Genomic DNA, 24,364 nt, shown 5'->3' with positions numbered 1-24,364 from the left:
TTCATATGCAAACTGGTTCTCATAATGAAAATTCCAAATGTATGCTATTATCCAACTCTCTTGCACTAGCAGTTGCTTTTGTGGAAAAGTGGTGAATAGTGCAACGCTAACTTCTGGTGACCCCCAGAGTGTACATGTGTCAGGCCGGAATCCTGAACTATACAGGGTGTTTCACGTAACTTGAACCAAGGATTTCAAAAAAAAAAGTGGCGCATCAGAGATGGGTGAAACCAAATACATATCGTTTCCCGTTGTGTGGCGCTCCTAAGAGTATTTTTAAATTCCACCTAATTAGTTAATTACCTTAGAATAATTATGCAAAAATTTTAATATTCACTTTAGGATCACTTGCGTTTCGTTAAGTTGTAGAAGGGGTTACGAAACAACCAATCCGTTTTTTTTTTGCAGCAACATATCTTCTACGTGGTCCCTTTTTCTAACATTTAAAATTATTACCTTAAAAAGAATGACACACTTTGAGTTCATACTTTCATTTTTTAATAGTCGTCTTAGATATTTGCCAGATATTATTTGCATGTAGCAGAATCCTGATACCTTGATTTATTTATAGATTTGTACATTTGCGTCTATTCTAAGGATGTTTGTGATTAAAAAGTGTGCACTGAAATCATTTTATCCTGTTCTCGTGTGTTGTACCCTTGTGATGCTTTGTAAATACTTAACAGCTATTTTCCCCTCGCTTTTTGTGATGCCTTAATTTTTGTATAAGTTCTACGCGTTTTGTTTGATCTGTAAGTTTTTAGTTTATATAATCTGTAATATATGTATTTCTTTTGTTGATGCTCTTACAAGTGTTGAGAGTGATGTCTAGCCTTGTTTATACTAACTTACTGTCTTTATTTTGGTATATTGTTGCCTGCATGTTTGTATAGCTTTTTTTCCATTGGACCCATTACTAGCCGTTGGCTATGGGTCCGGGCAGAGTTTGCGTACATTTTTAATGCAACAAAGACCAATAAATAAATGAATGAATGAATGAATGAATGAATAAATGAATGAATGAATGAATGAATGAATGAATGAATGAAAGCCTGCGAAGTACGAAAAGAAACCACATGATTTCGCTCTACCGTATTGTAAGGCTAGTGCGTTCTGAGTGAACAAAGCGTGCGTGCTCACTGTCTGGAAGTGAGCGGATGCCGCCGCTCTCAGCACAGTCTTAAAAGTGCGTCAGCACATTCTTTCTGAATATGGAAAGTGCAGTTATCTGCAATAAGTGATAAGCAGGCCATCAACAGCCAATTCAGATGGAGCTTCTATTGAGCCATCGCATAAAAAAAAAAGGAAGAGAAAGCAGTGAAGTCTTGTATTTCAAGGTAGCCTCCATATTTTTATTTTTATCATTTTGCAGCCCGTCGAACTGAGTGGCGGCCGCTCACTAGGGCACGGTCAGCGCGCATGCTTCCTTCATTCAAAACACTGTTGGGAGCATTAGAATATTGTTGCACTGAGCATAGTCACGGGTATTTTTTTCACATACTAGCCCTTCTTCAAAACCCGGGAAAAAGAACCACGAGGAGACATGTTGCAGCAAAAAAACTACATCAGTTCTTTCTTAACCCCTTCTACAACTTAAACGCACCTGACCATAAAGTGAATAATAAAAAAATTGCATAATTCATCTTAGCTAATTAACTAAGTAAGCGGAATTTAAAAAATACCCCGAGGAGCGCCACACGATGGGAAGCAATATGTCGATGGTTTTGCCCAGCTCCGGTGAGCCACTTCTTTAAATCCTTGGTTCATGTGATGTGACACACCCTGTATAGGACAATGGCAATTTGCTTTGCTGGCTTCTATGCTAGTCAGCTGGGCAGCATGCAAGTGTGCAAAGCAGGAAAGTGTGCTGTTTTATTGCGTCTGACTTCCATTTACCGTAAAAACCCGCGTATAATACGAACCCGAATATAATACGGGGCTAAGTTTTGGAGAGGTGAAATGGGAAAAAAAGTTTCACCCGCGTATAATACGAGTAACACAAGCTCATAGAAGACATTTATTCAAATCGCATCCCGCACTTCACTTCAATTACTTTGTTCTTCAGTAGCGCTTTCTTCGGACATTTCTTTGTCCGACAAATCATCCCAAATGTGCTCATCTTCCGTGCCATCGAGGGCGTTCGAGATGCCGCACTTCTTAAGCCCGCTTCAGCCGCCCGGTTGGCGTCACTGCAGGCTCACCTGAGCGCATCCACTCTGTGTACGTCCGCCTGACTGCGTCCTTGAACAGTTTGTTTACACAACCATCAAACGGCCACGAAAGCTTTGTCACGTTCCGCTGCACGCGAAAAGGGCTTCTTTCTGTTGTGGCCATCCACGAATGCTTCCTTCGACGACACCAAACTGCCTCCCGGCCGCACCGTTGCCGATGTTCTCCGCAGCCAAAATTGCTTGAAAGTAGCCGAATACTGTTTTCGAGACCGTGACATCGTGCTCTCTAAAACAATATCCACTTCACGAAGCGTGCCTTACATGCGAGCACATGCGTTGTCAACAGGCGCACGGCACACCGCGACCCCCCGGCGCACCCAACGGATCAACAAAGAAATGACGTCGTGACGTCGTTTGTCGAGAGTAACGAAGCCAAGCCGTAGCCACGCGCCAATAGCGTAGCCACGCCACAAAAACGAAACCAAAACTTCGAGCAACTTCGAAAATTTTTGTTCGGATCCGCAAATAGTACGAGGCGGAAATTTAGGATGCTAATTATGGGAAAAAAACCTCGTATTATACGCGGGTTTTTACGGTACCTCCGACTGCTGGCCTTGCAATAGCGTCATTGTTTTCTGCTTTGAGCTGTTGCACGGAGGCCGCGATCCCATCCCGCACAGGGGAAATTAGTGGGGGTGTGTGCTTTTACTTGTATCTGGAGCAGACTTATCTGTGCCAACATACACCCTCTGGATTGCACTGGACGCTTGAGGCTATCACATGAAACTCCAGCCACCAAAATGCATTGCCCTCCCACCAAGATAACCCACTGGTAAGTAAAATTTACCATCGAGCCCATTTGCATTGAATGCAAGAGAAGACTGTGCTGCTGTAGCATTTCAAACGCTACTCAAATAGCCTGACCGAACAGGCACACAGACACGCTTAACATTCATCACTGACCGAGCATTTCCCATGTCTCTCTTTTGAGATGAGAGGTGCTGCGGTCACGGCAATTAGGATGCCATTTGCATAGCCTAGACATAAGGAACAGCATGCACTGGCACATAAACACCGCAGAACAGCATTCTTGAGAAGCTGTTTCTGGCCAGAGCAATCACTTTGGTCAAACAAACAGCCCAGTGTCTCAAACAAAGGCCACCCACCCACAAGGACAAAATTTTCTCAGTGACGTCATTGCCAATGCACGAAGCACTACAGAAGAAAAAATATTTTTGGCTGCAGTGTCCCTTTTAAGGTCAAGGTAGCATGCAGAATAGCACAGAATAGCAGAATAACACTGAAAAAACAGTTTCGATGCAAATAACACATAAAAAGAACCCAATTAACCACGTGTATACACTCGGATCATCAACACTAAAGCAGGTTAATAGCTACAAATATCTAGGTGTAACAATCACAAGCAGTCTTTCCTGGAACTCACATATAGATAACATATGCTCCTCTGCATTTAAAAAGCTGTGTTTTCTGAGGCATAAACTAAGAAATTCACCTTCTCACGTAAAACTGCTAATGTATAACACTTACATCAGGCCAAAGCTTGAGTATGCTTCGGTTGTTTGGGACCCATTCACTAAACTTAGCATATATAAATTAGAAAGGGTTCAAAGAAAAGCTGTTAGGTTTATCTATTCCAAATTTAAAATCACCGACTCCCCCACTGACCTCATGGCGGCTAACAATATTGAAACACTTGAAACGCGAAGAGGAAAATATCGCCTTGAGTTTCTTTATTCTTTACTTAACCATAAGTTTGCTTTGGATCCTTCACAGTACATATCCCCTTTAACCACACGTTATACCCGACATCATCACATTCACTCACTGACACCGTATTTTGCGAAAACTGACTGTTTTAAATATTCGTTTTTTCCGCGGACAATATCCGATTGGAACCATGTTATGACATCGTAATAGTTTGCAATATTTGTCTCCTCATTTTTATGTATATTTCTTTTCATTGTGTTCTGTATCTTTTGAGTTTTAAGAATATATGCCTGTCCTGCTTGGACCCTGAAAAGGGTCTGCAGTATGTACTAAATAAATAAATAAAAAATTGCTGTCTTCACTGGTGGTGAAAACACTATCACAACAACAACCATAGCAGCCAGCCATAACTTTTCTTATGCCCTCCCTCCACTGTGTTTCTTGAGGAGTCACTCATATTAGGAGAATTTTCACAGCCTCAGCAGCTAGTGCAGAAACAGGCACACCTGACATGACAAGTCTCCTTATGTTGTAGCGATAACACAAAAACGCGCTCATTTAAAACAATCACAGATTTATGAACCAGCTAGAGTAACAGGTGGGAACTGTGCCAAAGTCAGCACCATAAGGGTGTGGGATTTCACAGTGCAAGAGTTTTTTGCAGCAATGGAAGTCTGCATGCCAACCTCCAGGAGGACAACACAGCTGGCAATTTTAACTGACTTCAAGATTATGAGCTGTCAAAGCTGTATGGTCTGCACAAGGAATGCCAATCATACAAGTTTTTGTGGGCTAGTTGTGCTGTTAGCTTCATGATGCTAACAAACCAATATTGGAGACACAGAGAGAAGAAGAAAGAACATGAGACTAAGTGGATGCAATGCCTGGTCCTAAATCGTCTGTACTGTGTGTGTCTCATTCCAATCTTCATGTTGCAGCACAAAACAAGGCCAACGTTTTATGTTTCATGTGACTAGAACTCTTACAAGCTTTTGTTCACATGGTCTGGCTCAAACTGCAAGCCAACAAACCACAACACAACTAACTCTCAAATTCCCATCTAGGCAACCACAGCTGCAGTTAAGGGAAAAGAGGGTCTTAAAAAGTTTTTTTTTTATTAATGAGGCACAATTATGATCTCTTCAGGAAACATCTATTTTTGCATGCTTAATCCAGATATACTAGGGATATGCGAATATTCAACAATTTCGAATATTCTGTTCAATAGTATATTATATTTGATATTAGATCTGATCCGAATGTTTAGCATTCGAAACCTCGAAGTCTTCGTCTTGAGCGAATAACGTTTCGGAATTCTTGCTGCATGTAGTTTCAGTACGAGATACCTCCCCCGGGATGGCACCACAGCATGTGCCTGAACTCCCGCACGTATGTCGGAGCCAGTCTGCATACACTCGCGGCAACAGATGCGAGCAGGCAGAAGAGCGGCACCCAGATCTACCTCCCAGGTGTCTGCGGCCGCGCTACCTGTGGTGTGCATGGCGACATGCATCAATAGAGAGATTTAGCATAGCATGAATCCGCTTCTGTGTGCAGCCAGTGAGCACGCGCTGATTGGACCTGATGGGGTAGGCGTGCAAACAGTTCGCCGTCATATGTGGTCGGTGCTTCTATGCCTGCAAATGTAGCAGGAAATGTTTTTAGTCCTGTATAGCCATATATCAATTTCGCCGTTAGATGTTCTTCAGTGTGCAAAATATTGGTGATTAAGTATTAGTATTCGTCTTATTGAATCCATGTCTATCAGTTACATTGAACCGGTATTATTACTTTTTACTAATATGCAGCATTTTGTGTTTGGAATTACTATGTATATTATGTATTTTGTGTTTACAGTTTCTATGTATACTGCATGCTCTTATCTTCGTACAATTTTAATCGCAGCTTTGTATTATTTCTGCTGTTATCCGTTGCCAAGAGAAAACAAGGGTTAAGAACCGTTGTCAAGCTGCTCGAGAAGCAGCTTTTTGTTCTTATCCTTGCATTTATATCTGTATTGAAAGAAATGCTAAATAAATTGATTTGATTTGATTTGATATGGCGCCTTGTGGCGTTCCCAGGGCGATCTCCACATGCGCAGTGGCTTCCCAATGAACCAGATTGCGCTACGCTAAACCTCTTAAATGAGAGAACGAATGGCTCCCTTTACTTCTGTGGAATGAGGATGTGCTGACCGAAGCGGCCGCAGCCACTCTTCTGTGCGTGAAATTCGCAAATAACATGTGTTGCATGAGCACAAGAGGAGGCTAGCACGAGGCACAAGGAGATGGGCACCCCCTTCCAATGGCTGACGCTGGGTGCGCAATGCGTATGCCTAGCAAGTGTTCGTGGAGTCATTGCATAAAAGCAATAGCTGCGCAACGATGCAATCGCAATGAATATCAGCAATCGGGGGCCCACAAATAAGTCTCACATCCTACAAATACGTTGGCTTCACACGTAAGTCGATTCCCCTAATTCCTCATTGCCATTTTTGCAGGACGTCAACACAGATCCAGTGAGTGTGACAGAGCTCCAATGCATTCTCTCTCTCTCTTTTTTTATGTAATGGCTTTGTGCGTTAAAAAAATACATGATTCTGAAAATGCCCGTTATGCCAGCCAACGTTTTTTTGTTGACTAGAAGTATTCGAAATATTCGCTTCGAAATTATTTGAAAAAAATTACTATTTGCTTCAAATTCGCTTTGAACAAAAAAATTATAACTTTCATCTGCCTAAAATATACAATTTAATTTAATGTAAAACAAGTCCTTGTGCACTTAAGTACCATGTTATATGTTTTTTGCCAAGAGCTTTTCAGAAATTCTGCTCCAAGGAACTTGCTAAAATGCAGGACACTGGCTTCTCTTGACATCGACGACTGCAGTGAGGGTGAAATTACCATCCTCCCTACCATAGAGGTTGAGTGATAAGGTTTTGAAGTTGTCACTTCAACAGGAATACAACCTTTCCTTCCCATTTCATGGCAACTTCAAAACCCCATAAATCAACTTCTATGTTTATTTATTTATTTATTTATTATACCCTCAGGGTACAAATGCACATTATAGAGGGGAGGGGCGGATGCAGAGGCATACACATTTTACACAAAAAAGTTATTAGTAAAAAATATACACAATCTCTGTAAAACCAGTACAAAAACGAAAGTAAGCATACAAAAAGAATGAAAAAGAACAAAGGTACAAAGAGTAAACTACGACATCGGTAACGGTGTTAATAAATACAGAAAGATATGGCAAGGAAAACAAATAATAAACAAGGAATGCAGTTCCTAATAAACAAACAGTCGTATTGGGAATATGAACACCATCTATGAACGCCATGATATGATATGAGGACTAGCTATGAAAAGAAACGGTGTAATGCTGATTTAAAGTTCTCAATTTCAGATATACTTGTTAGTGATGCTGGTAGGTTATTCCAGTCATTGCTTGTTTGAGGAATAAACGAGTATGAATATGCAAGCGTATTTGAGTGTGGAATATGTACCTTTTTGCTGTGGTCACGGCGAGTTGAAATATATGACGGTGGTTGAACCCAAAGATAGCGCAAGGTTGTGTTATGATAGTATATTTTATGAAAGAGAGACAGGCGAGATAGCTTTCTTCGTTGAGGATGCAGGCAGGATTATGCAGGCAGGATTATAATTTTACCCTCAATGCATTCCTTGACGTTAAGAGAAACCAATGGCATGCATTTTAGTAAGTTCCCTGCTGCAAAATTTCTTAAAGGTTCTCCGGAAAAAGTTATGCAACTTAACACATAAGTGCACAAGGACTTGTTTTACATTAAATTAAATGGCACATCTGTAATCAGCATGCAAAAGTACAAGTTCCCTGAAGATTTCATAATTCTGACTTCATTAATGAACATTTCTTTTTCTAAAACCTTCTTCCCGCTTATAACAAAACCAGAGCACACCATCCAGACGGATGAGCAGAACATACCATCAAGGCTGCCAATGGCATAGATGTCCCTCGCTGGGTTGAAGAGCCCATTTGCAATGCCGAGTTCATTGCGGAAGCGTCCACCGCCCGGGGAGTCCGGTGGAGTGGGCACGGCGTCCGCCAATCCCGATCCGGCCGAGTCCTCATCCTCATCGGAGGGGGGCAGCGCGTCACTGCCTCCCGTGCCATTGTCCACCTCCTCCATGAGCGCCTCCGCCCGTTCTCGTTCGAGGGCTTCCTGCTCAGCCCGCTCCACGTCATGGATGCCCAGGCAGAGCGAGTAGTCCATCACGTTCATCTGGGCCAGGAACTGAAACCATGGGAGGAGCAGTGAGCGAGAAGTTGCTGAGCGCAGGCCTTGATTTCTCCCAGCGCTGACACTGCTTCCATGTTCTTAGATGGTCAGTGGTGCCCCTAGCAGCAGATTCTGTCACCTATCAAACTTGTCAAGAAATTTCATGACCAGTAGAAGTGCTACAGGATTGTAAGGGTTACGCGGCACGTTAGGAATAAGACAAGCCCTTCTTTAGTGTCTTGTTTCTTTCATGCTGTTTAACCCTTACCAAAAATAGTGTTTCTGCTTTCCCATCCACGACTCATGTGACAAAGAGTGCAAAGCCAGTAAAGCAAACAACCTAACTTTCCATATGCCCCCTTTCAAAGGTCAAAGGGTCATGTGCCGCACATTGCAAGCATTCTTTTCAGCACCGCAATGAACGCACAGTGCTGTAACATGCTTGTGTGCATGGTAGCGCTGGTACACTTTCGAAACAATAAAAAGTGAGATGCACACTGTCGAAACCTGATCGTGGAATGCTGAGCCTGCTGCGATCTACCAGTTCCACTGGCCCTCTTTGGGCTGGTGAGGATGGGTATGACAACCAGTGCGATAACTGCTTTGGGAACAGTCAAGCAGAACGAGTTCACTCCGTTATAGTGTGCTGATCAAGCGAACGGCCAACATTCCCGTGATATTGGTGAAAAATTGGGTGTACATGATGACGGCATGTAGAGCATGTGTCATACTTGGCGAGAATATGACAAATGATTAAACTGGCTCTTATCGAGCAGAAAATAGATGTGACCGCAGAAAAAAAAAAAGGCTCAGAGAGCTCGAGAGGACGAGCCTGAAGCCGCTCTCCAGCTCTCGTGTACTTTACATGGACCGAACTAATCTGCATAAGTCGTAAGTGAGGGAAAAAAACGAAAAAACTTCTGAAATACTGCACAAAAAACAAGCATGTCAGTGCTTTGGCCTCCTGAGCTCTTAATGAATGAACCCTGAAACAATAAGCAAGCTGAGGTGTATGACTGTTTTCCCCTATTTCATGCACGCAATAGCTCACGTTTTCACATAAAAAACTTTGCAACGCTTAAATCTTTAGTGCACAGTGGGTAAACTCACTTTTGCAACCAAGCACACGTTCCATTTTCAATTTCTCAGAGGAGCCTGAGAAGCCACGGTGGTGGAATTTCATTGGAGGAGAAATTCCAGAGGCCCGTGTACTGTGCGATGTCAGTGCACGTTAAAGAACCCCAGGTGGTCGAAATTTCCGGAGCCCTTGACTACGGCGTCTCTCATAGCCTGAGTCGCTTTGGGACGTTAAACCCCATAAACCAAACCAAACCAGAGGAGCCTACTGATTCAAGCATAAAAGGATTCATGAGCAATGCTTTGTTCGCCCAAGATCACTCTTCGTGTGGGCACAGTTTCTTCAACATTTTTTCCGTGATGTGTGATGTTGACAAATGAGACATGCATTAGGTCATGCTGCCCCGAATATTTGTACTCTGTTTGTTCGCGCTCAAAGCCATCAGCACTCTGCTTTATCATTTTCTTTGTGACACGAGATGTAGCCAGACTTATCTCAAATGATTATAGCCACCAGCGACTCCTTCCACATTGCTCCAGATTATTGTAGCTTCTTTGGCAGCCTTATCTTGATGGTTCCATGCGAGCTTTAAATTTAGCGCGGCCGAGTGTGGCAAGGATTTTCTTTTCAACGATCGCCAAGCATGTTTGTTGCTATAGCTGCCGCTGAATCATTCAGTTCTTTGTGGGCACGAGTGAGCCCAATAAACTGCTTTTCTTTTTTGGAAGCTCTTTTCACTATCGTCCCGATCGCTTCACAACTATGTGACATGTGTGACATGTGCTCAAGGCTGTGATCATTCAAGAGAAGTCTGGTCGCATCTCACGCCACAAACAGAACGATAAAGCTGTGTGCCAGCGGCTTTGAGTGTGAACAAACTAACAGTAGAAAGATTCTTGGCAATATGCATTAATAAACAGAAGAAAATTAAAAAGCTTAGCAAAACATGTAAAGCACTCACGTTAACATCGGCAGTGAGCAACTCCAGGAATCGTTCCTTGGCGTCAGCTCCAATGTGGACTTTTGTGCCATCCTTCACGAGGTCATTGTCCTTCAACGTGGGAATGTCTTTTTCCTTTGAGGAGAACAACGAGCAAACAAAAGCTCAGAACAGTACAGTGGCCACATATGAAGATTCCCAATCCTGAAAATGAAAGCACTACGGCTTTCGCAGTAAGCAAACTACTGCAACAAGCATCCCCAGCAAAAACGTCGCTTATGAAATGCCTTCTACATAAAGCTGCATGTCCCCACACACTATTTTAATAATTTTTCAAAGGTTACATGAAAGAAAGATTACAATGAGACAAGAAATCGCAAATTTCCACAGCCATTAAAGGGAATATGAAATAAATTTATCGAGATTACATAAAGATAGGCAATCCATCACTTGTCACCCCAGCGCAAGAATTTTTGAGCTAGCATCAATAACAACGAAGTTATAGGCGATTAAAAATCACGCTCCTCCTCTCCCCCTCAACTCGTACGCGCGGGGCACCATAAAAAAATAAAGAAAACAGCTCTGGAACTGGGCGCCGCCCATGAATACGTCATTCGCTGACGTTCGGTTTACAACTTCCGGTTGTCCCACTCCCGAGGAGCAGCGTGCGTCGGCAGCGTCTCTCCGGTCTCTGCGCTTTCTTGGCTCCCGAACTCGCGACAGAAAGAGGCGGCAGAGGTAAATTGAAAACATGCGCGAAGGCAATGCCCTGGATCGCGCTTGCCCGAGGGGGGCGCGCGACGGCTCGAGCAGACGATTTTCACCGCTACCGGAAGTGTGCCCGTGACGTCGTAGCTGCCGCGGCTCGAGCAAATGACAGCGTGTGGTGGCCTGCCGACGTCATGGGACTAGTGACGTCTGTTTTCCCGATTTTGGTTCCAAAATGGCTCCCCACGAAGACACCAAACGGCCCGCGAATTTAAAAAAACGCGATTTTTAAAAATTCATAATAAATTGCCGGCTCAGTTCCGAAGACTCATACTTGGTGTCAATGCTTCTGGGCATCACTTCTAACATTTACAAGCGGCTTTTAATTCTTTGCATGGTCCCTTTAATAACAAAATATAAGTCATATCCATGCAACTCAAATATGTATAAAATGCCACCTTTGCATTGATTAGAGGAAGAAACTGCAGTGACACTGAGTGTAGGGGTAACTGCTACTACATTCTCCAGGAAGGATGAGAGAGCACCGACTGCAAAAGTGCCCCTTCATTCAGACATGCTGCTACTGACAGCTCAACAAACATTCGGTTGCCCGCCTACCATTTTAAATTGCTAGTTCTTCCAGCATTGCACTGCAGTGACAATGCCAACTTAAAAGGTCCAGTGCTCTCATCATGTCTTCCAGTGGCTGCTTGATACAGCTCTAGAGTGCTTTAAAAGGCCACAGCACATTTAGGAAGTACAAGTGGAGCCCTCAAATAATACCCTGTGACAACTATTTCTAACAATGGAGCAAAAGCTGCGAAGCTGAAATGTACCCTCTCTTCCAATGCAATAGAATACAGCCCCACCTGCAGTAATTAGTTCCGCAATTATTAGTTTTCTCTTAAAACATTATACATTGTTAATATTTGTTATTCATGGCATATATCTCACACAACTGTCATCTTTCATTGTTGAAAGTCAAGCAAAAAGCAGTTTTCTTAATTACAACAGATTTGCTATGCATGTCTAGTTACAAGAAGTTTTGATAGATGGCACTAGGTGCTCCAGAAATGGAAAGAAGTTACCAAGGCGAGAGCACTGCATGGGTGGCCAGGTGCACCATCATGTGGTCGAAATATTAGGCGGAATGACAGTTCTGGGCGCTCTGCTCCTGTAGCCTTCCTTTCATTGCCAAAAAAAAAAAAAAAAAAGCTGCCTCCAGGTATAGTTCTTTTGGAGTGCTTTCCTCTTAAAGCGCCGCTAAGGCCCTCCACGTTTCTGTGTTGCACTAGCCAAGCGCCCATGGTCACAGTGGTGCTTCCTGGCAAGCTCTGTGCAATGCCAATGACACAAAACGTCATGGTGACAAACACCTACACTTAACTGCTCTGGAGTCTGTGCATTTACATTCTCCTAAATTTTCAAGGCACGTAGACATACTGCTCTGAATGTAGCACAAATGGAGCTCAGGTACAGCAGTACTAATGTGCATCGTGCAAGCATGCAGAAAGCTCAACACAGGATCCCTATTGCGGTTTCATGTAATGCAGTGATAACAGAGACAAGTTAACCTCATCATCACAAACAATATTGTAAAAGTTTTGGCATTTTGATTATACTGGCATGTTAGAACCAAGAAGTACTTTGATTTGGGCTAGTTGGTTCATATCTTAAAATTAAAACTCAACATTTGTTGTTGGTCATTCTTTCTTTTCACAGTTTGTGTTAAATCAGGATTGTTGAGTTTGCGCTCTGGTTGCCTTGTTCAAGCGTGTGTATTTCTTTCGAGAATGAATTGCTTTCATGTGGGTTGCGCGCTCTTATAATCTTGAGATAAAATAAGGAAAATGTTATCATGTGTATAGTGCAGAACGCATATCTGTCTGTAATAGTAGCGCCTTTTGATGACAATTTCGTTTTGTTGTGTGATAGGCTTGCGAGATATGGATCGGTGATGCATAAGATGTAGGGGTCTGGTGCAATAAACTTCAGTTGCAAGTTGGTGCCCGTCCTGTTGTGTTCGTGTCTCCTTTGTCTTTGTTGTTTGCGCGCCGTTCGAACTATTTAAAGTTAGAACCACACTGTATTTTCAGGGTGCACACACCATATACCGAACCTAGAAAAGCATGAAGCCCACACCCTAAGCGGCAACACCAGCAAATAGCATTCAGTGGCTAAACATGCCAGATAAGTGAAGTTCAACAGTTGGTTAGTCAGAATAACCTTTGCCACTGACAGTTTCGAAAGGCAAAAAATTGCACCTGATTTGCTCACGCAGAGGCATAGGTTAAAGGTACCATTACCGTTACAAACAAAATGGACGCATTCACAGTTTTTCATGCAGAGAAAAGCAGATATTAAGCCCTCGGATGCATTTAGCCACTTTAAAATGCCCTTGGCCATTTGCAAACGCCGGAGGCAGATGCTGTCAAAATAAGCAAAACTCACCCTTTCCTTTTCACTGGCTTCTCTGTCCACCGTCGACCCCTGTGAATGATGTTAAAACTGTCAGTGCTATGATGTGCAAATATTTGAACGTCACCACCTTTCTCCACATACACCTCACACAACGACACGCCGCCACTGTCAGACAGTGGATTTTTACGTAACCCTGAAGTGGTTACTTTCAATATTTCTGATGTCATACGAGGAAGGCAAGACTCTTTCCACAAAATTTTTGAAGGTACCAACAATATCTTCCTACAGTAAAAATCATAGCTCCAACTACGAGGCAATGAAGTGCTTTGTTGCACTATAAAAGGCAACTATGTGTGTCAGCTGCAAGAACAATTTTTGGCTCACACAAGAAAAAAAAATTACACTGTTAAAGGAAGCAATTTAAAATACTTTTGATAATAGAGAAAACATCAAAATGCCATCCACATTAGGTTATCAGGAATATCGTGATCATACAAAAAACGAGGTATGCTTGCATATTATATATATATATATAATCTATATATTATATAAAGCTTCCTACAGACTACTTCTGCAAATTAAATCTTTGCAAACAGAACATACCTCTAGTTCCAGTTAATAAGTTTTCAAAACACTATCACATACTTCACACCCAAAAAGAAACAGTGAGAATATGGTAGCAAACATTACTTTTACTCTTCCTCTCCTATTTAACTCAGTCCTTATCACGCCTATTCAAATCGTTCCAATTTCAACGATGGCACGAAATGCCCCATTCTGAGCAATCTGGGCTGCTTCTGGACAAGCAACACATTCAGTGTGTTGCAAAAGGGTTGCACTTCAGTTTCGGAATCGTTTTTTTTTTTTTTTTTCATCAGCCGCATGAGGGAGTATGTTCAAACTTAACACGAAACCTGTCAACACGGAGCGATCACGCAAGCATGGCGCGCCCAAGCTTGTGTTCTCTTCTAGCGCTGACCCTCCTCAGCAGCGACGGTGTTCTCATGATTTCACAGCATCGACACTTGACTCTATGGATGCATGCGACAGCTATGTGCAAAAAGATGACGTCCGCTCGTCTTAATTTAGTTTGGACAGGGATTATTGCTCCTCCCAGCCCAGCCTATTGACGGGTGCTTGTCTGTAACTTTCGTTTATGCCATTACTGAGCAGATTCACTGCTTTCAGGCATCTCTGAAGGTACTGGGCATGTTTTGAACGATTTCATGCTACCATCAGTGTTATCTGGTTATCTGGTTATCTGGTTATATGGTTATCTGAAGGCCTGGGGTCCATCTTGGAACTGCACTGCAGAGTAGCCTAAAGCAAAGAGCACAAACAATTGATTTTTTTTTTTTTTTCTGACAGAAAAGTTTAGCATGAAGAGTTCTGCAACTCTGAGTACTCATTTTTGGCATAGTAACTCACAAAACGTATATTCTAGATTTTCTCCTAATTTCCGGCCGGACATGATGACTGACTTTGTGTGGGTCTCTCAAATGTCACCAATGACTTTTTTCTTCCGTAAGCAACATGCATTTTTTTTTTTTCTCCTTTGTATCAGTGAAAAAAGAATTCTCTTAGCTGCACTATGACATGCCGCAATAAAGAAAAATTTTTAAGTTGATGGGTGCAAAAATTTTACGCACATCGCCCTGAAACTGCTAGTTTTCCCATGGTAACAAAAGAGTTGAGCACTTCGTAAACTTTGTCCACTAGGCAAGTGAACCAGTCATTCCAGCATGTAATTCTCTACAATGCTGGGAGCAGTGGATTGCTCATGCCTTAAAATTGTTGAATCCCAAACACCTCAGAAAACTGGAATGACCTTTTCATAACGATGTGAACAAACAACAACATTGTTTTCATCTAATTTCAAGCATTTATCATTTATCTGACACTAAAAACTGCTATCCAAGGCAATGGTTGCTGGCTCCAATAAAATTGTGGCAGCACAGTTGATCCAATTTCTTCAAGCCAAGATATCATCTCCTGCTGCAAACTATACTACTGCTGGACCTTTATGACCAAGCGACACTGCACGCTTAAGAGTAAGACTTAAGTGTTAACTTAAGAGCTAGAGTGCAGACAAATGCACTCGCATTCCTTAACCTAGATGCAACACAACCCATTAGAGCCAATAATGAGACATGTTCAGTTTAATTTAAACAAATCAGCGAACAACAAATGGTCACAGCATAAACCTGCAGCATCACTCCACTAATGCAAGGAAAATTTGCCCATCAGTGCAATGACTAGCTCGCACGTGGCAGAGGCTGCCAACTCCTATGGCCTCCAACCTGGCAAATGTGAAATGGCTGGCTTTAAAAGATGCGTGTGGCATCAGTATAAGAAATACTATATAAGAAGAGGCAAAACCATGGGCAAGTTAGGCATTCTGATAAAAGCAGTTCTCTTCTATACACCCCAGGCCAAGCTTCTTTTGCTTTTTTCATTAAGAGCACTACTGGGATCACAGACAAAGAGCCCCATCAGCACAACAGCCGGGCTCCTTAAGCATGAGGTCAGTGACAAGTCACGATGAAAATCTGAGGCAAACTGAACTAACATACAGCAGGTATGCACGTGCACGACTGCAAACAAGTCACTTTTCGTTATATCTGCTGATGAGCATGCCCAGCAGGTTTGCACACGCACACACAACAGAGTGAGCGGCACTGCCACAAATGCAACTGCGGGCATCCCGGCTGACGTGACTTCGCAAGGTGCCCATCAGAGGGCTCGCACGTGCATATATAACTTTCGAAACAAATTCCCTTTCAGAGGCGACTCTGTTTACTTCAGTCTCGCCTAAAGATTTGAAGTTTAGGAATGAATTAGAACTTGGCACTGCCTGTGTTAAAAGGGTCAAGTTAATAGCATTCCCCGAGAGCGGGTGCTTTGTTACAAGCAAGGCCTGCTTTCCACACAATTCAAGCAATGAGGAGACAATGCCTCACGTTCCCTTACCTGAACAAGGCCAGATGACGACCTGTGCTTTAACAATGGGCGAGGCTTAGAGCTGAGGTACCCCTTCACATTGAAAACGTTTCCTCATCAAAAACCTACTAGGAGAGCATCACGGCCACTACTCACTAATGGTGTCCAAAAAGAAAAGCTAATGCACAAGTGCAGGGCTTAAAAAATAAAATGCAGTGTGGATACGCTCTTGCAATGCAAGTGAGTGCTGTACTGGTGCTCGGTGGCAAAGAGTGCTAGAATATGTGCTGTACACTTCTGATAGGATGTACCTGTGAAGTCTAGTGTCTCACGGAAACTTGTCTGGTCGGGATGGTACATGATGAAAAGAGAAGGCGCCAACCCCAAAAGAAAAGGTGGGATGACGTTTCGGCTCCCCCATGGGAGCCTTGTTCACAATATTTTTGTGAATCTTTTTGCGAACAAGGCTCCCGTGGGGAAGCCGAAATGCCATCCCATCCTTTCTTTTGGCAGGCGCCTTCTATTTTCGTCAGGACGTATCTTTTTGTTCCTGGCAATCAATATAAGCATAGTACTCATCATTCGGAGCGACATTTCTAGGTGTCTTAATAAAATGCCATTCAGTTCTAAATATGCTTGAATGTTTATTTTCGCTCTTATCACAAAAAAGGAGCCCTGTCATAAAAATATTTCATTGCACTGTCACACTGCACTATTGAAATTGAAATATTCACACAACTGGCATTATAAATGTAAGTAATAGCCACTTTAACTGCTGCTAAAATATCACCAAGCAAATACGCACAAATCATAGCATTGAAAGTAATAAAAAGACTGGCTAAAACAACTAAGTCTCTAGTCAGCTTTATTGTATGTTTAGGGGTTGGACTTTTCGGATCAAACTGAAAAAGACCAATAAAAGGATGCCGAATTCATTTTCTTCAAATCAATTTTACCCCAAAAAGGTCAGCAATTCTTGACTACTGACATGCACCCCTCAACTAAGTGGCTGTTGAATGCAAGCTGCACTCAGTCAACAGAGAAAATTTACGAGCCATCTTCAGGTGAGGCAGTGAGATAATTGGATTGAGTAGGATGGTTGTGCATTTTGAGGTGTATCTCCGTGAATTAATGCAGACATTGGTGCAAACCTGGAGTCAGCTTAGGGCTGTTGCATGGTTAAGTGTGTTTGTTTATTTCACTGCATGTAACGACCGCGGCCGTGTTTCTGAACCTCAACACGCCACCGTCAACGCGAAACCATGCACAGGCTCCCGACGGTGGCTTGACGGCAGATTGACTGCTGTGATCGTGGTGTGGACTGCGTGACGCGTGGCCTTCCAACGGACTTCTGCTGCGCTCACCTTTTCTTTCTTTCCGATCCGAAACTTTGAAGCGCTTCCTCTTTTCACAGTTCCGTCCTTGAGTGAAAGAGTCAGCAGCGTGTCGCAAGCAAGAAATACATGCGCATTTCTTACAATCAGATAAAGTGATCCTGACAGGGAGGTGACTAGCAGGATTAAAAGAGTGGCTCTACTTGACTAATACCCGTGCCACACGGACAGATTTAATGCCATTAAGTGCTTAATGCCTTAAGTTTTAATGGCATTCGTGCGGTGCCACATGCATAAATTTAATGGCATTAGCCTTACTGCCATTCGCGACCTACTGAGTTCGCCACAACTCATTCGCCCGTGCAATGCGTACTCTCGTTCCCATTCCACACGCAGAAGAGCACGCAGCTTTGTTGGTTGTTGGTAACAACATCCTAACCAGTAGTTAATGGTTAATTCTTAACTTTCAGTCAGATGAGGCATCTATACCGCATTTTCGATGCGAAGAGCGCCATTTTAACCAGCCTTATTGACAGGTACTCTCGACTTGGGTGCTGACATTCGAGTTTAGGGCTACTTTTTCGACTTGTAAAGCAGGAACAGCCGTATTTTCTGGAAAATCATTTCTATATTACATTTCAACAACATTCCCTATATATTCTGCTCATCAGCAATGTTTATATTCAGATGAAACTTTTGACTACCTTGCAAGCGTTATCGTCATCGTCACTTTCGATAATGGCATTAAATGTGGACGTGTAGCACCAACTCCGAAAATAATGGCATTAGCAAACTTAAGGCCTTAAGTATTTACTGCCATTTCTTGTGAGCGTGTGGCACGGGTATAAGCGTGTGTATACGTGTAGCTCATTTACTGCTTTCGTGTGTTCGGCTTTCGTTTACTTACTTTTTGCGCAACCAATTTTTACACTTTCACAATATCTCTTTTTTACCATGACCCGATCAGCCAGCCTACATACTGTTTCCTTTTTTTTCATGACGATACCATAATCTCTTGCAAGCACAGCCCTAAGTATAACCATATCTGCATTATTTGCTGTTGCATCAACTGTCTGTGCTAAGAAAAATGCTAAAATAAATCCTACACGATATCACCATAGAAAAAAAAAATTAATTTTTTGACGAAAATAATACTGAATGAAAAAAAAACAAACTAAAACTGCATCCTGAAATAAACAACGAAAAAATTCCGCCGAATTTCCAGACAATAAGAACCAAAAACTCCAACCCCTATATACATTCAAAAGAAAAAAAAAAAGGCTACTACCTGCAATCACTGATCCAAAGCAAAGTTTGTGCATTAGCAATTTCATGAGCATCTGTGTGGACTTCTATAATCTAGAGTACTGTGAGCCATCAACAGTGGAAACGTTATAACTACTGGCTACCAATTAAAAGCTTAGTGCGCACAGTACATCCATACGCAGTAAAGAATACCTTTGCTGAGTTAGCATGTACTTCAATCTGTTTTTGCACTTTCAGTAAAAAGTTCTGCAGTCCAACCTTACTTGCATCTAGCACTGTGTAAGCATCAAGTATGTACTAAACAAAATACTGTCTAGGTGTTAAAAAGCTACAGGTTTTAATGGTTTTAGGATCCGATGGGAAAAGGGGCTTAGCAGTATACAGTAAACACACCACAACACTAAAGCAAAGGATTTCCACTAGCTGCACAAGTATCTAAACACGGGTGCAAATTACAAGTGCAGACACACAATCTCACAACTACACATAAAGCACCACTGCACACTTGTCCCTGAACACAGCTAAGTCACATGGCGGTTCTCCATGACTGGGAAATGAGAGAAGTCAAAGTACTGTATACCGAATCAAAGGTAGCATCCAGGATGCAGCCTGACCATTTTGAACAAACAAGCTGAAGAAACTGCCTAGATGTAATATCATATCATCTGTCTAAACAAAAGGTAAGCAACTACTGTCTACATGGCTTTGCAGAAATAAGCAGATGTGCAAAAGCACTGAACTACTGATATACCGTATTGTGCGTTTTTATCGTAAAGACTCAAAAATTTTCCCGCCTCAACCGCTCGCTCGTTTGCGGTGAAACTGCGCACAGAGCTTGCGCAATATGGTAACTTTTGTATCGTAGCAAGTTTTACAACGGTACTTACTTAGTTGAGCCGTGCATGATGCGAAATCGTAGTTGTCTGCGTAAGGATCGTCGAATCAAAACCCTCAGAAGCCGTTTTTTTCGCTGAAAGGCGGCAGTGGCGCCATCTGTTTTCAGCAGTGAAAAGCGTCACGACAATGTGCCGAGGTAGCCGAGGTGAGCGTTGCATGAAGCGCGTGCCTACACTGTATGCGTGCCCTTTGAATATGCCGTTTTTTTCGGCTAGCTGAGCGAAAAAAAATATCAGAACAACTGATTTAACGAGGCTTTACCTTTCAGATGATATTATTTGCAAAATCGCCGCAGCACCTTGTCATGACGCTTTTCACTGCTGAAAACAGATGGCACCACTGCCGCCTTTCAGCGAAAAAACGGCGTCTGCGGGATTTGGTTCGACGATCTCTACGCAGACAACTACGATTTCGTATCATGCACGGCTCAACTAAGTAAGTACCATTGTAAAACTTGCTACGATACAAAATTTACCGTATTGCGCAAGCTCTGTGTGCAGTTTCACCGCAAACGCTCGAGCGGTTGAGGCAGGAAAATTTTTGCAAGTCTTTACGATAAAAACGCACAATACGGTATAGGCCACACAACAGAAGAACAGACAGTACTTTTTTTCCCGAGGCTCAATTTTAAGCACGAGATGACGCACTGTAGAGTGACTTGGCACTGTGCAAAGAAAAACTTATTTTGTGTGGTTTCATTCTCACGCTCATATTAACCCTTTCAGGCGCCATATTTTCTTTATTGCCTGAACGGCATATTCGGGCCTCAGGAAAGACAATTTTTTAGTTTTTCGGCGCAAAACACTAATTGTTAACTTTTGCACGGATGTGCAAAATTTCGCAAAAAGCGTCAGGGTAGCTGGAAATATTAACATTGAAATGCCCAGATTTGTCAGGTAAACACCCAAGGGATCAGGGAATAATTTTCTGTATTCAAGACACATGTAGATTCCAAAATTGAGAAAAAAAAAACAGTTCCTTTACTGCTGGTGGCAAAATCTGTCTGAGTAAAAATGGCAGACAATGTGATACCCAGTCCACTGTTTTGTTTATGGTTTATGCAGGTTTAACACACCAAAGCGACTCAAACTATGAGGAATGCCGTAGTGAGGGGCTCCGCAAATTTCGACAACCTGGGGTTCTTTAACGTGCAATGACATCGCACAGTATACGGGCCTCTAGAATTTAGCCTCCATCGAAATCCAACTGCTGCGGCCGGGATCGAACCTGCCTCTTTTGGGTCAGCAGCTGAGTGCCACAACCACTGCGCCACTACGGCGGCTCAGTGGCTTTTGTGAAATATTTACTGTGTTCGCTATATGGCACAAAAAACTAATCTATTTGCGATATAAACTACTAAATTCAATTGAAACAAAGAAACCGCTGCTATGTGCAGCAAGTTCTCAGAAAAAGCTCCAGGTTTGCTTTGTACACAATTGTGTAGAAAGCACATTCAGGGTAAAGCTTGCACAGTGGCATTTTTCCAAAGACTTTCTCTTAGCAGCATGATCCCAAAGATTACTCTAAAGGATACTCAAGTTTTACTGTGAAGCTCCTGTTTTGTTAAATTCGATCACAAGAACCTCAGGAACACTGCCTTTAAGCATACCAAGCTTAAATAGCCTGTGCTATCATTCACTTAAGAACAGAGAGATACAAAGCACACCAAGCTACATTTGGCTAGAGCCAGAAAAGAAAGCAGGTGGCTGTACCTTCAGATCATACTTGACATGGACGTTCAAGTGGCTGCTGAAGATGTTGCGAATCACAACAAGGTAGGTCTCCGCACCTTCAACGGTGAGTCGGTACATTGCCAGGTACTGGGGGAGCAGGGTCTTCCCATGCCTCTCCACCACGTACTGCGAGTGAAACAAACCTGCTAAGCCTAGTTTTCTGTTAACGGTTTTCTCATTACTTCTGTTTCTCCAACGTGCAATAAGTGCAAAGGAAGACAGCCATTAGCTTTGAGCAAATACATATTAGAACCCGGTCAACTGCTTTGCCAATCTTAAGTAGTTTTTCTAAAAAAAAAACTGCTATAAACTCAAGAATTAAGACACTCTGTTCAGCCAGTTCTCTGCGATAAAGAAAACTATAAAAATTGCGAGGACACTTTGGCAACTAAAGTGTTGAGAGACGAAAGTTGAGGACACTATGCCGTGACGACTTCCGGTGGATGTGACGTCACACCGTTCCCGTGGCCATATCGATACCCAAATTATACATCTTTCGGGGATCTTGAGTGTTAATTACGCTTAATTACACATTTTTCCATCTAATTTGACATAAATCCGTTGTTTTTCCGACCATTCTGTGACAATTTTCACTATGCCGTGAAGACTTCCGGTGGAGGTGACGTCACACCGTTCCCGTGGCTATATCGATACCCAAATTATACATCTTTCGGGGATCTTGAGTGTTAATTACGCTTAATTACACATTTTTCCATCTAATTTGACATAAATCCGTTGTTTTTCCGACCATTCTGTGACAATTTTCACTATGCCGTGAAGACTTCCGGTGGAGGTGACGTCACACCGTTCCCGTGGCTATATCGATACCCAAATTATACATCTTTCGGGGATCTTGAGTGTTAATTACGCTTAATTACACATTTTTCCATCTAATTTGACATAAATCCGTTGTTTTTCCGACAATTCTGTGACAATTTTCACTATGCCGTGAAGACTTCCGGTGGAGGTGACGTCACACCGTTCCCGTGGCTATATCGATACCCAAATTATACATCTTTCGGGGATCTTGAGTGTTAATTATGCTTAATTACACATTTTTCCATCTAATTTGACATAAATCCGTTGTTTTTCCGACCATTCTGTGACAATTTTCACTATGCCGTGAAGACTTCCGGTGGAGGTGACGTCACACCGTTCCCGTGGCTATATCGACTTCCGCACTATTTCGACGAAATTTCGACATTTTTGCCTATAATTAATTAACTAATTAATATATAGTCATCAAACTTGGCTTCTAGGTTCATTTTTTCCTCCTCTATCTGAAACAACCATTGGTTTTCTTTTATCTTTTTTAGTTCCAGAGTTAAACGTGTGTGACACGCCTTGTTAACGCACGACAGTATGAGCCATTAAAGGCTTTCGCCTTAGGTCATTCAGTGCAGTGGGATGCCAAGTGCTGTTCATGCAGCTTTTATGTACATAGTAACATTAGTCTGAAAAACAGTACAATGAATACGATAAATACGCAAAGCAGGGTGTTATGCTAGCAAAAGAAATAAAACTGAAAATATCCCTGGGCATCATTCCGCTTGCCGTTGCACTGACAAGGACACAATAAAAATGTTTGTGCATCATAAGTACGGCTTCGAACTTACAGGATGGTACTCCTTTAGAAGAACGTGCATTTGCTCCACTTCCTCACTAATCAGTGTCTTGATGATGAAAAGGCGATCATATGACTGGTAGAACTTGGAACCACTACGCCCAGTTGACTCCACTGCTATAGGCTGCGACTTTGTCAGAGAGTTCTGAAACGAAATGGGTTACAAACAATGCTGACCAAATAATCTCTGTAAGAGTCATCTGTACACAACTGCAAATTGAAAAGCCACCACCCAAAACAACAAACAACAAATTTGAGAAGCCCTTCGAACACGCAATATTCCTCTTCAAAACATGGCTTACTCTTTGCCATTAGCAGCTTTTTTTCTTTCATTCAAGTAAATATAGATATGGGAAGCATTAAAAACCTTGCCATAAAGAAGACGAAAGAAAAAGAAAAAGAGGATTAAATAGTGACTCACTCCTGGTATAGATAACATCAAAAGATATGGCACGAGTAGGAGAGGGCACGACTCACCATATAGTCGACATCGTCGATGCCAAACCTTTCCCTCAGGTTTCGGAACACCAGAGGACAATACTCTTTGACCTTGAAATGGCTTGGCATGTTCTCTCTGGGCAAGGCAGAAAGCAGACCACATTGCACAATCTGAAAGCTGGGCATCACGTTCCTGCCACTCTAGCCTGGCAGCATAATACCATCAGTTCAGCACTGCAGCAACAGGAAGTATTGGACGTTAACTGCCTAACTCGAGCCGCACACTGTGTTGCAGAGAGGTGGCCCAATTCACACCACTGCCATGAGCCATATGAGAATTTATCTGGCCATGTGCGCTCACCTGAGCAGACTTTCAGGGTTTTCAGAAGAGTCACTTTTAAGCTTGTTTCTTTGTCCGAGAAAGATCAGTACCACTAATGATAGCCCACCACGGCCGCCGCGGTGGCTCAGTGGTTATGGTGCTCGGCTGCTGACCCAAAAGACGCGGGTTCGATCCCGGCTGCGGCGGTTGAATTTCTTTGGAGGAGAAATTCTAGAGGCCCGTGTACTGTGCGATGTCAGTGCACGTTAAAGAACCCCAGGTGGTCGAAATTTCCGGAGCCCTCCACTACGGCGTCTCTCATAGCCTTAGTTGCTTTGGGACGTTAAACCCCATAAACCAAACCAAACCAAACCGATAGCCCACCACACAAAGTTTACAGAAGCCACACAACAAAGTAATGAATTCTTTTCACAACAATCAAGCCAGACAACACGGTCACTTGTGCTATCGATCCAACAGACCCAACAATGCTAGAACAG

The 24,364-nt window shown here is 42.6% G+C and overlaps 1 protein-coding gene across 4 annotated transcripts in view; it reads right to left on the bottom strand.

The window, feature by feature from the left end:
* The window catches only part of PIP4K (phosphatidylinositol 5-phosphate 4-kinase), a 100,230-nt gene that overhangs the window by 3,894 nt on the left and 71,972 nt on the right, over window positions 1-24,364 (bottom strand). Inside the window, exons 3-10 of one of the 4 annotated variants that reach the window (XM_089545838.1) lie at window positions 23,582-23,678; window positions 23,097-23,249; window positions 21,460-21,606; window positions 17,615-17,671; window positions 16,281-16,343; window positions 13,341-13,379; window positions 10,203-10,316; window positions 7,869-8,178 (exon numbers count right to left, since the gene is read on the bottom strand). In XM_089545838.1, the coding sequence (XP_089401964.1) occupies window positions 7,869-8,178; window positions 10,203-10,316; window positions 13,341-13,379; window positions 16,281-16,343; window positions 17,615-17,671; window positions 21,460-21,606; window positions 23,097-23,249; window positions 23,582-23,678 (980 nt within the window). The remainder of the gene's footprint in view (window positions 1-7,868; window positions 8,179-10,202; window positions 10,317-13,340; window positions 13,380-16,280; window positions 16,344-17,614; window positions 17,672-21,459; window positions 21,607-23,096; window positions 23,250-23,581; window positions 23,679-24,364) is intronic. The other 3 variants (XM_089545841.1, XM_089545840.1, XM_089545842.1) reach the window with 3 other exon arrangements.

This window comes from Amblyomma mixtum, chromosome 5 (assembly GCF_055824585.1).
Source record: "Amblyomma mixtum isolate Tamu chromosome 5, ASM5582458v1, whole genome shotgun sequence".
Classification (NCBI taxonomy): Eukaryota; Metazoa; Arthropoda; class Arachnida; order Ixodida; family Ixodidae; genus Amblyomma; species Amblyomma mixtum.
This window is presented reverse-complemented; position numbering and strand designations above follow the sequence as displayed.